At 40.5% G+C, this 14,944-nt stretch overlaps 2 protein-coding genes across 3 annotated transcripts in view; one reads left to right on the top strand and one right to left on the bottom strand.

The window, feature by feature from the left end:
* Positions 1–446: 446 nt before the first annotated feature.
* On the bottom strand, positions 447–13,773 carry ERLEC1 (endoplasmic reticulum lectin 1). Its single transcript, XM_035323155.1, has 14 exons — positions 13,601–13,773; positions 13,231–13,335; positions 12,603–12,683; positions 11,672–11,749; positions 11,458–11,521; positions 9,527–9,567; positions 6,912–7,135; positions 4,314–4,443; positions 3,723–3,884; positions 2,593–2,652; positions 2,178–2,302; positions 1,733–1,810; positions 1,454–1,529; positions 447–753 (listed from the first exon to the last, which is right to left on the bottom strand). Exons 1-14 carry the CDS (start codon positions 13,739–13,741, stop codon positions 682–684), a joined length of 1,437 nt encoding a protein of 478 aa, XP_035179046.1. The 5' UTR covers positions 13,742–13,773; the 3' UTR covers positions 447–681.
* The window catches only part of ASB3 (ankyrin repeat and SOCS box containing 3), a 31,441-nt gene continuing 30,225 nt past the window's right edge, over positions 13,729–14,944 (top strand). For both annotated transcript variants that reach the window (XM_035323147.1, XM_035323151.1), the window contains exon 1: positions 13,729–13,857. The gene's annotated coding sequence lies outside the window, so the exon portion shown is untranslated. The remainder of the gene's footprint in view (positions 13,858–14,944) is intronic.

Genomic DNA, 14,944 nt, shown 5'->3' with positions numbered 1-14,944 from the left:
GCTTCCTCAAGCAAAACAGCAACTCTGACTCATGTCAGGAGGAATGTTCAGCAAAAATATATTGCAATGAACCTTATGGAGTTAGTACCTATTTAAAAACAAAACAAAAAAACACCAAACAGGTCTTGGAGAGCAGCCCAGGCTGAGAGAAGAAGTAACAGCTGAATGGGTACAATGTAAGTTAAGAAGATTGTGATATTAATACCGTTCCAGGCAGTCAAACCGAGGCAATATTTGTGTTTGCATAAACTATGTAATTGCATTAGAATGATTACTTTTGTTCTAGTGGCTGCTGAAGGTTCCTGAGCAAGAAGTATTGATTTCCCTTCTCCCTTCTGTTGGCAGTTGAACTCCTCACATAAAGCTGGGCCTTGTCTATTTTGCCTTTTTAAAGCTGGTAATTTCTACCTCAATAATCGTTGCAGAATACCTCATACACAAGTCAGACAGGAAGTGCAAGACAAGATTTTAATTGTTAAAAGTTTATCGATAACCTCTTATATACACATAGTTATACACAAAGTGGTTCATGAGTCCCTCATCTTAGAGAATTCTGCTGGTGAGGTTGGTTGGCTGAAAACTTCTCTCTGTCTTGGTCATCTCACGGATATGATGTTAATGTGGAAAAAGCCACTTGGGTTGTTGATGGGTATGGCTCTCTTCATGGACTTACGTTGTTCTTTAGCTGGGCACTGAAAGGAGCCCATGTTCGTCAGCTGTATCCAAAATTTTACAGATGACTGGAGACTCCACCTTGAACACAGAGATCAAAACATTAACTACAAAGTCATTAATAAACTCTTGCAGGAGACTGCAACAGAGATCACAAGATTAATTATAACAGCGTGCAAGAGGCCTGAGCATCACTTTGTAACACTTGGTAAATGCTTTTTACTTTTGTGTATGATATCTATAGTATGTTAACAATGTAATTACTAAAAATAAATCCTCATTTCCCTAGGCAAATGCAATTGAACAGAAAGCAATACTTGTTCAGCAGTTGTGTATTTGGGCTAAGGTACGTTACAAGAATCTTTCTTTTGTGAAGAGTCAGTGGAAGGAAGGGACCGTTTCAAACTTGAGGAAATGGATGGGAGATGTCATAGGTCCAAGGTGCACACAGGTGACTAGATGGAGCAGCAGCCCGCTAAGGTTAGTAAGAACACTTAAATGATGTTAGCATTTTTCAGAGCATTTAAAAATCCTTCTGTGGCTTTCTCTGTGGTCTCTGTGCTCCCCTGTCTGAGGCAGACTTGCATTGCTAGCCCTGCCTGAGATGCTAAGTGTAAAACCCTTCACTTCAGTAGAAAAATCTCTTTATCATTCCTTTTACTCTATGACTAATGCAAGCGACCACACTACACATACTTTGCATAAAGTGGAATGTGGACTTTGAGACATCCACTACTAAGTGACACCTGATCTTAGGAAATTCAAGAATTTGTTTACATACCCCAAGGATGTATTGGCAAGAATGAGGCTCTAACATATATATGGTTACAGCATGAGGTGAATCAGACTCTTTACATCTGAAAACAGAAATTTTGTAGTGTTTAGCACGTAGTAAGCACAGAAATGAAATATATATTTCCTTACTATCTATATAATTTTTACTAAGCCCAGCTCACGGACATAGCTTTCTGAGCTTTATGAAAGACAGAGAGAGGCCTTCCCCTCTGGCATAGGAAGCAGAAACATGATACATCCGTTTACTAAAAAAAAGTTAACTTACTTCAATTTCACAGTCACCTGCCTTGGTTTCTCGGTTAAGTCGCAAACATCTCCATTTCCATAAAAATGAGACACCATCCTGCCCAGAGGTTTGGAATGAAGAAGTTTGAAAATAGTGAACAGAATTCTTAAGCACAGAGCTAACTTGTGTAATAGTGTATCTTGTCATTCTTCAAATATTTAGCTCCAATATACAAAATAAACAAGGAAAATGCTGTATATCAGTTGTTACAGAAACAAATAATTGTTTACTAATCAAAGTCTTTTCCTCTGCATCATACCCCAAATCTTGCATGTTGACTAGGGGAAAAATCTTTACAACCTTCTTGTAATAGTTTATAACGTAACTGAATATTCATGCATGGCAGAACTGGGCCCCGGCACTTGTTTTTCTCTATCAAAAGTATGAGACTAACTCAAGAACTCATAACCAGAGTTAACCATACCTAACTGTCTGTGTACCATCTTCTCTAAGATAGTAGGTTCTGGCAGCATTCTTTTTGGACCATTCGATGTGTTCCTCCTTGTTCCAGGTACCCACAACCACAGAAGTCTTGCCACTTTCCTTGTCCTAAAAGAAGAAATAATTGTGTTTTAATAATGGAAGAACATTTCCTCAAAAACCCACACATGTTCAGCTTTGATTATGCCTGTGCTCTATCTGATGTGGTACCTACATTCCCCTGCATAAACTCTTGAGCAGCACACTGAGGATTTATTTTCTGACATGCATCTTCTTAAGCCCAAGATGTAGATTAGCCAAGAAAAGGAAGCTGCTTTTTCAAACCAAAACCAGATTCTTTAACCTCCCCACCACCAGCCACAGCCAGCATTTGGCAGAACAAAACTAATTAAACGTACCTCATGATACTGATGAACGTATTTGCCATAGCAGAATTCATACTTCCACCAACCGACACCCTAGGGAGAGGTAGAATCTCAGCATTAAAAAGAAACAAAACCCCCAAAACAACCACTCCCATTTCCCTCCTGACCCTAAATCACTGATTATTTTAGCTGTAAAACTCCAACTTTTATTCAGATATGCTGATTTGCTTTGAGAGAGAATCTCTCATTAGACTAATTGACATAGGCAAGGAATGGAATAGATGAGTTTAAGCAAAGAGGACCTCTTACATCAGCTTGTAGAAGAGCTGTATAAGGACTAAGTTCTTTAAACTACTTGTATCAACTCTATTCATCTTTTTAAGAAATATTTTACTCTCTTAAAGACAATGAAAACTTCAGATGCCTCTTTGCTGCTGGCTCATCTTTCAATAAGGTATATCTTTTTTTTTTCCTTTCTCACTAACACAATTAACACTGAACAATTCTCATTATCTACTTTCATTTTTCACTGTCCAACTAAGTTTATTTTCAACAGAAAAATTAAAGATACCTTTCTACCATAGATCTAGGTATATAAGCCTTCCCTCTATCAACGAAAGGCAATCGTGTGCATAAGAATGCTGTTAAAATGTTAACTTGTCATGGTTTGTGTAATAAATGTACCAGTGTTTTATTCATGTAATAGAAGCATACTATTGCTTCAACTTTGCATTTTGCCCAGCACGGCCAAGGAAAAGTTATTTAATGAGGATTTAAATATTTGAAAGACAGGGGAAATATCATTGACGAACATTAAGCTCCAACTCTCTACCCTCCAGACCTGAATTAAAATTATAGATTTATGCCCAAACTAATATGCCTATGGAAGCATATAAAGAGTATCCAAGGCAAAGACTGGGCAAAAGTAGGTCTTGAATACAGATCAAAAGAATATTTTCAGTTAAGGTTGAACTAGTTACTAGAAATTCATTTTTTTTAAAGGAAAATACCTCCTTTTGTTAGGGGAAACAAAGTAGTCCCCCTTCCGGCTGAAATACTAACTTCAACTATCAGCATTCATGGAGAAAATGAAAAGCCCACCACCATATTGCACGTACAATTAAGGAGTTGCTCTTTTATTGTATACAGCCTTAATTTCTTACCCCATGGAAACAGTAAGAACCACTAAGAAACTCCTTTATAAGTTGGTCATCAGTCAATTTGGAGATGTGGGTTGTTCCCACAGTTAATAGTTGATGGCTGCCAACAGCAACAGGCTTATGAATGGAAGAAAATTTCTCTTCTTTTGTTGAATGCATTTCTTCCTGAAATTAAAGTATACAAAAATATATTAATTAGGCTTAATATGCCCCTTTCAAAACCTTATAAACTATACGAAGTTACTTAATACAAAGAAAGGCAGGCTGTGCAAAGAAGTATGAAAGTATGCTCTCACCACTTTCACTGTGCCTTAGACACAGCTAAACAAAAGACTGAGTCAGAAACTTAGCAACTTTCCAAACTGTAGGCTAAGAAGGCTACAGAAGATTTCTACTGGTAGCCCAAATGTAAATGATGTGTTTTCTTTCCAACCAAAGTCAGTTACGTGCAATTCAACAAACTTAAAGACCATCTGAAAGACTGACATGGTCTTACCAAGTTGCGTAAACGAACTTACTCCACTGAACGGCAAGTTATGTGTACTATAACACGGAAAACAAGTACTTTTTTATTTCAAATTAAAGAAATTCTACCTCCTTAACCCTTCTGAAAGGCATCTTCATCATTTCTTGCTGTTTTTCCAGCTGTTCCAGATTATGAGGTTTAAGTGGGGATCCTGGCAGGGACTGGCAGAAAATGTCATTCACAGGGGAAGCCCTGAACCTGTGCAAACAAGTTATGGATGTATCACTTATCATGCTTTAAAGACAAGACATACTTTTTGATTGCTAAAAGTTTCTGACCGAGTTTAGCTTGAGCTATTTTTTTCTTGCAATAGCACCATCTCATTCAAAGCTACAATGTCCGTGCAGCTGATGTAAAGGAGCTGCCCAGTGCAGGCTCACTACCACCACTGCCAGGCAACTGGCAGCACAATCTAATCACTCTTCTTCAAAAGGAAAAAAAAAAAAAAAAAAAACAATTAAAAGGCAAACTGCACTGTACATGTACCGTGAATGTAATGTCAAGACTCCAAAAAGCCCTCTCAGAAGTTAGAAAACTTCAGTGATTAAAACTGATAGATGCAGTTCCTATATAATTAAAATAGCACATTTCTGTACTGTGACGTGTATGGCTTTTCCCACTGCACATATATCATTATTCCTCTATCACTCTCTTCATTAGCTATGTCTGCAAAAAGCAGCGCATCTCAGGAAAGAAAAATCAGATGGAGAAGAGTAACGTGCCTTTCTCCTTGTTTTATGCAAATGAAGGCCTCATTAAAACACCAAGTAAACCTTAACAGATTATTAAGGCAAACATCAAAATGAAAATCATACTGACAAATGGTGTACTTGTACAGTTTTTGTTTCTCATCCCATTGAAAAGGTGCTCTCTAGAGGAAGCTTATTTACAAAACAAACATGCAGGCACTGCTTCAGAAGCAAGGTGGCATTCTGTGATGTCCTCCTTTGAAAAGTCTGTATAAGACACACAGCTCTATGACAATTGCCCCTGTAGCTGAAAGGATCTAAATGTGTTTCCTAAATAGTTAGTACACTCCAGATTAAATAAGTTCTGTACCAAAGAAGCCTGTTTTCATCTGAATTTTATTTTAAAAGCACAACACTGACAGCTACAGTAGTCTTACTGCTATTCAGTCTTCCTTCCTGACCCCAATTTCCACCAATTTAAAAGAAAACTCAAACTGTAGCCAAATAAGAATGCCAAATAGAACTAATGGATGTGCTTTTGCTAAGTTAATGCAACTGCGTTATTGGGTAAGTGTAGTAAAGGGATAGTGTCTGAAGTACTGCTAAGTGCTGTTTCAGGGAACAGAACAGGAAAAATGCACTTAAAATGAAGTTGGTTTGTCTGTTCATACCTCTGCTGACGCTGAGCTGCGTTTCAAGCTGACCTTCTCTACCCATCTTTATTTACTAAGATGTAAGTGTGAGAATAAAAATCTTGTATGTTTATTTTTTAAGTATTTCTTGCCAGTGGCCAGAAAGTCTTCCATGCTTTCAGTTTGGGAGGGAATAGTGGCTCAAGATTTCATTCTTATCACATGAAAAAAATAATTTGCCTTGCACTTTCTATTCTTCTGCTGATACAGAGTCTTATAAGACACGTAACACATAGCATAGAAACAACAGATGAACACAATAGATAATACTCTGTTATCTGTTGCACTTAACAGACCCATCCACATGATAAAATTGCTAGTTGGGACTGAATATATAATAAGATCATCACTTACTTACCCTAAATGGGAAGCATGTACAAAACGCACAGTCAGGGATTTTATTTAGAGACTTTGTTGCCTATTTCAGAACAGCAATTAAATACTTGCTTGTTCTGATGTCTGCGTGCATGGGAAATAGAACTCCTGTCAATTATTTTCCCCTTTCATTTTTACGTCATGTACTTAGCAATTCTGCTTACAACCTTTGAAAGGTCAAAGCTATTAGAACTACAGATATCCTCTAGATGCATGTTACAATTCAGAGAGGGGAGGAAAACAAGAATCCTAAACTTGAGTTTTGGACAAATAAACCTGTAACTGAACTCTTCAGATGAAAATGACATGCAGCTAGTGGTAAGGCAATAAACCAAGGCAAGGACATATAGGAGCTTCTTAAGTTTTCAGTACTGCTAAGATAAACGTTAGTAAGGTTATGGGTGAAGACCATACTTTTGTTTTTTGAAAACAAAATATACTTTTATAACAAAAATACTTTTTTTTTTTTTTTTTTAGAGTAGTTGAAGTCCATGCACACATACATGGTGCATGCAATTTGCAGTATCTAAATACTATAAAGATGATCCCCAAAGACTTGGAAATCATAAACTAAGAGAAGAGACTGAGTGCTCTTAGTCTGCCTGCAGCCTTCAGGCCCTGGTTTGCATTCCTCCAGAATGACAGAGCCAGAAGCTTACCTCTTGAAAATAAAAAACTTCCCATCTGCTTCTCATACAGGATCAACCAGCAGAGACTTAGAAAATGCAAATACTGTGCAACTTAAGATGAAAACTCTTAAGACTATGCAAAACTGCACTTGCCAAAATAAGTACACAAGTATCACAGTTCTGTACCAGAAACCACAGCTGAATATAAGACATATAAGCACATGCACAGAAGCTGATGAATATTTGGAGTGATAATGTTAGCCAAAATTTGGGTACCATACCTATATTTAGGATGGTTGCATAACAGAGGCGTCAGTATAACCACTTCATATTCACACGTCGTAACTTCTGCTACTGAAAGAATCTCATGTTTAGCTTCTGGATGACAGATGTACATCACTGTACTTGATCTGGGTAGGTTTTGTCTCAAGCTACAAGGTGTGCCGTTTCCCATTTCTACAGGATAGTATGGGGTCATCTGCCCTTCTATATTTTTTGTAGGTATCTAGGTGAAAGAAAGTAAAAGTTAAGGATCACAGTAAAACTCCTTTGACTCTTCTGAAACAGAAAACACTAACATTGTACAGAGCCAGCACTACTGGACTGAAGCCAGCCCCTGTGTACTGACTCAGTGTTGCTGCAACATCCAAACACATTCCAGTTTATTACCTCCAGCTCAGCACTGCAAGATGCACCAAGCCATGTGAGGTCCAACTAGAAACATGACTGCAAAAGCATCTGGTTTCTCTGCACAGGTTGCTTGATGGTGCAGTTCTAAGAAAGCTTGCCAGCTGGGTGCAATTTTTGAAAGAGCACCAAGCCAGCTGTGTTCACCCTGTAATCTAGAAGCCAAGGAGCTGTGAGTAGTTCTGCCAGGATCAGCTCAGGTCTGGCCAGGCATGTTACCTTCAGTTCAGTGTCAGGCCACGAAGAATCCCCAATGGCCCCATGCAAAGTCAGCCAGGCATCTGCCCTTATCATACCCAGCCCGGGTGTCTCCTTGTATAGAGTATCTCACACCACCTGGTATCGTAGCTAACAGAAAGTTAACAATACATACTAAGGAAATCATGCTTTATAAAATTTGAAGTGGTGGTGTAAAATACATTACTTCAAAATGCATTTTGAAGTAAAGGTACTTTACAAAGCCCAAGTAAAAACTTTAAATCTACTTTCCTTCATTTTCTATACCCTAGATAAATTCTCTTCAGACTTGTTCCTTCATGTTTTGTCCAAATTCCCCTTCAGGAAACTAATTCCCCCAGCTGCTAGAAGTCCCTCTTCTGGCTCCTATCTTCAAAGCAGCTAATGTTCCTGGGTACCAAAAGGTCTGTTTGTGCAAAGGCCATGTTGGAACCCACAAACGAGACCACTTTCGATCTGTTGTTGCTTGAGCTAGTAAAGGTTTTCAGTGCACAACAAATCAGGCTCGGTGCTAAAAGGCGGTGGTGCCTTCTGTGCTCGGGCCAAAACCCAGGGGAGCTGGGACCCTCCTACATCTCACCTACTGCAGAGCTCTCAAACCAAGCTACCATGGCCATGGACTCTTTTTTTTTTCCTGACAACTGTTCCATCATGAATGAAGTGATGAGACATTTGCGAGTTACAGGAATGAATGTGGCAGTAGCTTAACTGCTCAGGCACTCCTTAGCTTCCAGTCACATATCCACTCTATACCCAAATATTTGGTGGCCAAGCAAAGATATATTCCATTGGCTCACAAAAGAGGTACCAGTATCTTTCCTTCCTATCTTCCTGAATAAAAGAACTGATTTTTCCTTAAATATTGAAAAATTATACCTAAGCATTTCATTGCTTACTCAAGAAACCTAAATGGAGAGAGCTGCTGTTTGTACACAAATCCTATTGAGAGGTCTGTCACTTAAGATAAATCTCTAGCCTCAGCAGGTTTTTGGTTACTTTAAGCTGTGGTATGTACCTCTTCCCTTCCCTGACTACAGATTCCAATCAAGTTGCAAACTTAAATTATTTGTGGATTGAAATCAAGTCAGTGCACATACATCATAAATACTGGTTAAAAAAAAAAGTCTGCAAAAATGTTTAGCAACTTCTGAAGTAATGAATAAAAACTCTTCAATTTCCAAGAGCCACAGCCATCAGAACAGGCACATTCTGACTTGAGTCTGCTTCCCCAGCTACCTGCAAAATGCTGATCAGGCATGTGTGTTTTCTGAGATCCACTGCAAGAGAGGTATCACTCTCTGCTATTTAAATCGGTATTAGAAAGAACATGCAGATGAAAGTCTGACTTCAGAATTAAAATAAAGGTAACTGGAAATAAGATAGGTGCATGTTTATCTGCAGGCCAGGTTTGCTATTGCTAATCCCAAACACCAGCGTGCTTCAGGTATTTACACCACTTTGCTACCAAGTCAGAATTGCATTTTGGGACCTTTAATAACAGAAAAGTTCTCTAATGGAAAACAGAAGCACAAGAGTTTTACCGGATGGGTCATCGAGTCAGGTGAGAAATCTACAGATTTGGAGCTGTACCGTTCTGTTAAGCATTTCTAACCCAGAAGTTATGAGAGGGAATAGGGATTTCTGATGCAGCTAGAAAAATAACAGTTGCTAGACCTTAATGCGACTTTGTGGATACGTGTATTGTTTTCATAGAGAAAGAATAGATAGTTCATACCTCATATAAGTTTAAGATTGGCGTAACTTTCATTTAAATGAACAGGAGGGTAAGAAATTTACTAACTAGACTAAGGAAGCTTTTAGTGGTGTAACTAATAATCTAAAGTGAAAAGAGTGCAGCTCGGGAACGGTTTCATTTTTTGATACTCATTTTGTTAGGGTACTTATAATCTCATCATATATAAATTGCCTCCACTATTGACGGCAAAAGTTAAAATAGATGTTTTTCACTTGCCTCTTTTGCACTCTCTTTTGGATTTTCCTTCTCTTCTTGATCTAGGGAATAATTAAGAATGAGGTAAGCATAAAGTCTGTGAACTTGAAATAAAGTGAAATTATACACAGAGAAGTTTGTTGTGTGTATTTGCTTTTACTTTTTGTGTAAGCTGTCAAGAGTCAATTTTAACAACTTGCAGGTGCAAAAGAGGAAAGAAAGGAAATAAACAACGATCTGGGGTCCAGAGCAAACAGAATAAAATATGAGTAAGCATCATCTTAACACAGTTTTGAGTTTGTGACAGGCCAAATCCAGCTCTAGCACCACAGGAACACCATGGAGGCCAGAATAACATGCCACTGCTGCTGTTCTTCGAGGGATAGCTGACTATTCTCTTCAAAGCGAGTGAATTACAGACTGAGACAGTACACAGCAAGTACTTCAGCCCACCCATCAGCCAGCCTCAGAGGGTGCACTAGGTGTAGGATGAAGCTGCACACTATGCTCATGATCATGAGAATAAGCATGATAACAGAGTAGGGGTTACAAGTTGTCACAGGTTAAAGCTGTCTTTAGCGTTCTGAACTGTTTCAGGAGATGGTCTGGACTCCATTCAGAATTAGATGAGCAAAAGGCAACTCTGCTTTGCTGTCACCATTCAGCTATTCCAAGTTTACCGTATCACACTTGTGGATTTAGCTCACAATGATTTGAAACACCATCTATTTCCATCTATTTTATTTTTTAAGAGAAGCAGTGTGAATTGCTGTATAGGAAGCATAGAAAATCTGCCACTTAAGCGGAGAGGACAGAGAGTGAGCATACTAAAAGACTGATAACTTGACAAGTATCATCACATGTAACTTCTCAGAATAATAGCCCACAACAGAATTCATAAACATCACGTACAGCAGCTTTTAGGGAGAATTAGGCATCTCCACACAGGATTAATGACAACACAAGCAAACACCCTAACTGACTAACAAGAGGAGCCAAACAATGCAGTTTCCGAGTCAAGTTTCTTTTTAGCACTAAGATACCTAACTGAAGGTTGCAAACAGGAATTCAAGGAAATAGGGTTAATAGCTCTAAATCCCCTTCAAGATCAAGGCACTCAAGTGAATCACATTTAGGAGAAAAAATGGTGGTGCCCACCTTTTATGTACTAGCCTAGAATTTAAAAAATAAAATTAAAAAAAAAAGGTAAATTATTGTTTTCTACTGTTTCCATCAACTCTGATGAATGAACACAGTCTGTGGATTTTGAGAGTTTTCTGAACCAATATACTGCCTATAGAAGAGAAGCAGGTATCAGCAGGTGTGAACATGGAACTTCCAGTATCTACAAAAATTTATGTGCAAAAATGCAAGTAGTCAGAAAATTACTCTAACTACAGTTTGAGCTTGGGGCTCAGCTACCTAATTTCCACTGAAGTCACACTTTTTGCACTTCATTAGGTCTGTGCCAGAAACCCTAAAAAACATTCTGCAACAATTCCAAGGATCAAATCTACGTGCAAAGGCTATAGATGTGGTTTGCATACCACATTCTACTACAAAATAGCAGATCCCAGGATGTTCTACACACTTTGGCTGCTGTTTCCAGCTTGAAAGACACTTCTCCCCCCCCACAAAGAAAGAGTGGCAATAGATTACATTATCAAACAGACTCATCTGGCATATATTGCTTCACTATTGCTATGTTTTTTTTTCTCCCCCCGATCCTAATTAATTATTGCAAATTAATCTAATTAACTAAAAATCACAGCAAAACTGACAGGATGAATAAACATAAAGTGCTGAAAGAAATTACTTAAAACCACATTTTGTAAAAAAGTAACATACAGAGTTGTACTGTTCTACTAGGAATTGGTTTTCTACAGCATATTTCTTCAAAGAAAAATGGTTAAAACCAAAAGAACTCATTAGCAAAAAAATCTAAGACAAACCTGGTTCCGATAATGGGTTCTTCATCATCATATTCCCCAGATAGTATTCTTGGATGTTTATTTTCTGCAATCAAGAGAGGTTAAAAAAAAAAAAAAATCTGTTATTATTTTCCATACTTTTTCAAGCATAAAGGTTTTCAACTCTTCTGGAGGAGCTATGCACACACGTGCCACTGAAAAGGCAGCTGAGACTTCCAAATTGCAAGAAACCTACCTGCCCTGTCTCTTTCTCCTCGTGATATTGACGAATGTGTTTTCCATGGCAGACCTCGTAAGTCCAATAAGATTCAATCTTAAAAATAATGACAATTTTCTGTTTAGATAAATTACCCTAGAAAACATTTCCCCCCTAAGTTTTGGCTTTTACAGCAATAAAACGCAGCCAAAGCAGGTGGATAAAAGCACCTTCAAAAACAATAGCACAGTGAATGGTCTCAGTGCTCCCTAAGCATTTTGATGAGGTTCCAAAGGAAAACAGCAGGCGAACTTTCTTAACTTTTACATGGATAAATAAAAAAATAGATATATAGACTGAATTTGGTCTAAAACCAGTGGGACTAAGCTGAACTGACTCAGCACTGACTGTTTGTGCTAACTGCTGTAGATACGGGCTGTTTACCAATGGGGCTTGACCCACTCTCTCTTCCTCAAGGGCTTGCAGAAGACCATGTGCAGGTACAGCATTTGGTCATTTTTGCTCTCTTGGTTTCTCAGTACCAGCTTGTTTCGTATTTGGTTTGTTCTTGTAAGGCACAAGCCTTTGAATTGTGATGACAGCTGATGAAAATGGAAGAACTTTCAGAGTATCTAGAAGTATGTTTGTTTTGGTGTTCTAACAACTTATGAGAAATGCTGCTCATTAGACTGCCACATATTACAGCTTGAGTCCTGGAAGTAAGCATTTAAAATCCACATTTTTTAATTGGTATTATAATAACCCAATTTATTTGTATACTGAGATCATCTACTATATGGAATTTTACCAGTAATATAGATTAGATCAAAGTTACAGAAAACTTTTTTTGGTCTGAATTAATACCTAAAGTTTGAGATATATTTATCCAGGTTATTACGCTAAATCTTATGATGGACTCAATGAAAACCTTTTGATTAGCATGCAAATTACCAACACAGAAGTGACATACTCTATATGAACAGCTACTTTGCTTAAAAAGAGGTTCCAACAATTCTCCTGGAGTAGGACCTTTGTAGTCCTTTTCTTCTTCCTAGAAAGGAAGGATATTTCATTATGTTAAAATTGGAAGAAGTTCGGTTAGTTAATATTCATCGATGAATTTTTCAAAAAAAGTCGTACCGCAAAATTAAAAGATACAAGAGCTCATTAATTCTTGCCCTGAAGGAGCTGTGTTGTGATCAGAGAAGGTAATTTAATTAAACAAGAAGGGACAAGTAGACGTCACAAAACAGTCAAAGCAGAAGAGTTCTGTGGTTTTAAAAAACACGCACATTGCAAAAGAGCAGCAGCTCCCAGCTTGCTCTGTCAAGAATGGCAGCTTGGGTTACGAACAGGAAAACAGTATCAACAATCCTTTTGTGCAAGTTTATTTCTTCGTATTTCCTACTCTATAAATGTGCATGCAATTGAAGAAGTAAAGTTCTTCACCCCTAAAGGTTTGTCACCTGAGGTGAAGTACTTGCTATTCTCCGTCACATAGGATGAGAGCTATGTCAAAACGTAAACAGTTAACTTGGAAGATGCTGCCAAGACTCGCCTGCAGCTTATGATCACAAACAAGACACGGCTGAACTTACCTCATTGCCACTCGCTATCAGTGGAAGTATGCATTTGTATTTCTCTTTATCCACGGTGGTCATAATGATGTAGTTATCCTCTTTGTACAGGACACCAGTTGTAGGCTTGAAAAACAAACAAACAAACAAAAAACACAAACAAATAACCCAGGAACCAGTCAGGGTTTTAAAGTGCTACCAGTCAGAAACGTTCCTAAGTTCGCGAGCAGTACAGCTGACCAGGCGAGGGTGGCCCGGGACACCTCCAGGAGGCTGCGGCACCAGAGGGCGGGCTGGGGGCGCTCAGGGGGCCGCAGCTCGTCGGCCCCTGCTCGCCGCTCGCCCTCCCCGGGCCCGTCCCGCCCCTCTCAGCCCCCCGGCGCGCACCCACCAGGCTGAACTCGGTGCCGGGCCAGTTCACCCTGAAGGGCACGTCGTCGCTGAGGTGCGGGAGGGCGCGGCCGCCCGCCGCCACCGCTGCCACCGCCGCCAGGAGGCCGCAGAGCAGCGCCCGGGGCCGGCAGCCCCTCATGGCCGCCCGGCGGCTCGGGGGGACCGCGGGCTGCCACAGGCCCCCGCCGCCACGTCTGCTTCCGCCGGCTGCGGGGCGGGGCGGCCCCGCCGCATCAACATCCGGGGCGGCCGGCGGTAAGTGCGCGGCGGGCCGCGGCCGGAGGGGCACGGGGCTGGCCGGGGGCTGGCCGGGGGCTGGCCGGGGGCTGGCCGGGGGCTGGCCGGGGGCTGGCCGGGGGCTGGCCGGGGGCTGGCCGGGGGCTGGCGGCTCCTCGCAGGGCTCCGGGGCTGGGCCTCAAGGGGCGGCTCGACAGCCCCTCCGCGTGCGCGGGGTCGCGGGGCTGGGTGTGTTTCATGTTTATATATGTGCGTGTATGTATGCGTGTGTGCGTGTATAAAGTCGCTCTTGCCGTGCCTCTCCCAACAGAGGGCTCCGTGGCAGCGGGCTCCGTGGCTGGCTCACCCCACTGCGGTGTGGGGATGTTGGGTGCTGTGGTGAAACCCTGACTTCTGAGGCCTCGCGGTGTTGCGCGTTGGTACTGAGCTGGTATTTCAGAGGGTGCTAGGGTTAATTTGGGGGTGTCTTACTGCAGGCTGTTAAAGCCTGTCTTGTTGTAGCCGTCCTTCCTGAGCACCAGGCGCTTGCTGGCAAGAACTCCTGCTTCCAGCTAGGCCTAAAAAGGGCCCTGTCCTGTCTGTCGTGACAGCAAAACCAGCACCTGCTGTCACAAGTGTGCTGTCACAAGCAGAGCAAGCCCAGGAGTTTAATATTTGAGAGGATTTTGTATGCGATTATAATTGGGTCAGGAATGGCTGTAACTTCTCATTTAAGATTTTCACCTCCATTGCATGGATGTGGACGCTTTATTTTCCGCCTCACCGTTACTAGTGCTAGGCAAATACCTGATAGTTTCACCCAAATGCCTAATTTTACTATAGTAGAAATTTATTCAAGTGTTGATCCATATACTGGAAGGTATAAAAGCCTCTGGCACGACAGCACATTCGACAGGCCCCTCCTGGGTGTCCAGCACAGCGTGACAAAGTTTTTACACGGAGCAATGCGTGTGCCTTTCCAGACTGGCATCACTGACGTTCACTCTGCATTGCATGGTGTGCTGGGAATGCTGATGTACCACTTCCTACTGGCTGGATTGTGTTAGGTTTACCTTTTTTTTTTTTTTTCTTTTTTTTTTTTTCTTTTTTTTCCCCAGATGTTTAG

This window comes from Oxyura jamaicensis, chromosome 3 (genome assembly GCF_011077185.1).
Source record: "Oxyura jamaicensis isolate SHBP4307 breed ruddy duck chromosome 3, BPBGC_Ojam_1.0, whole genome shotgun sequence".
NCBI classification, from domain to species: domain Eukaryota; kingdom Metazoa; phylum Chordata; class Aves; order Anseriformes; family Anatidae; genus Oxyura; species Oxyura jamaicensis.
Note: the sequence above shows the minus strand (reverse complement) of the source record. Positions and strands in the feature narration are given on the sequence as shown.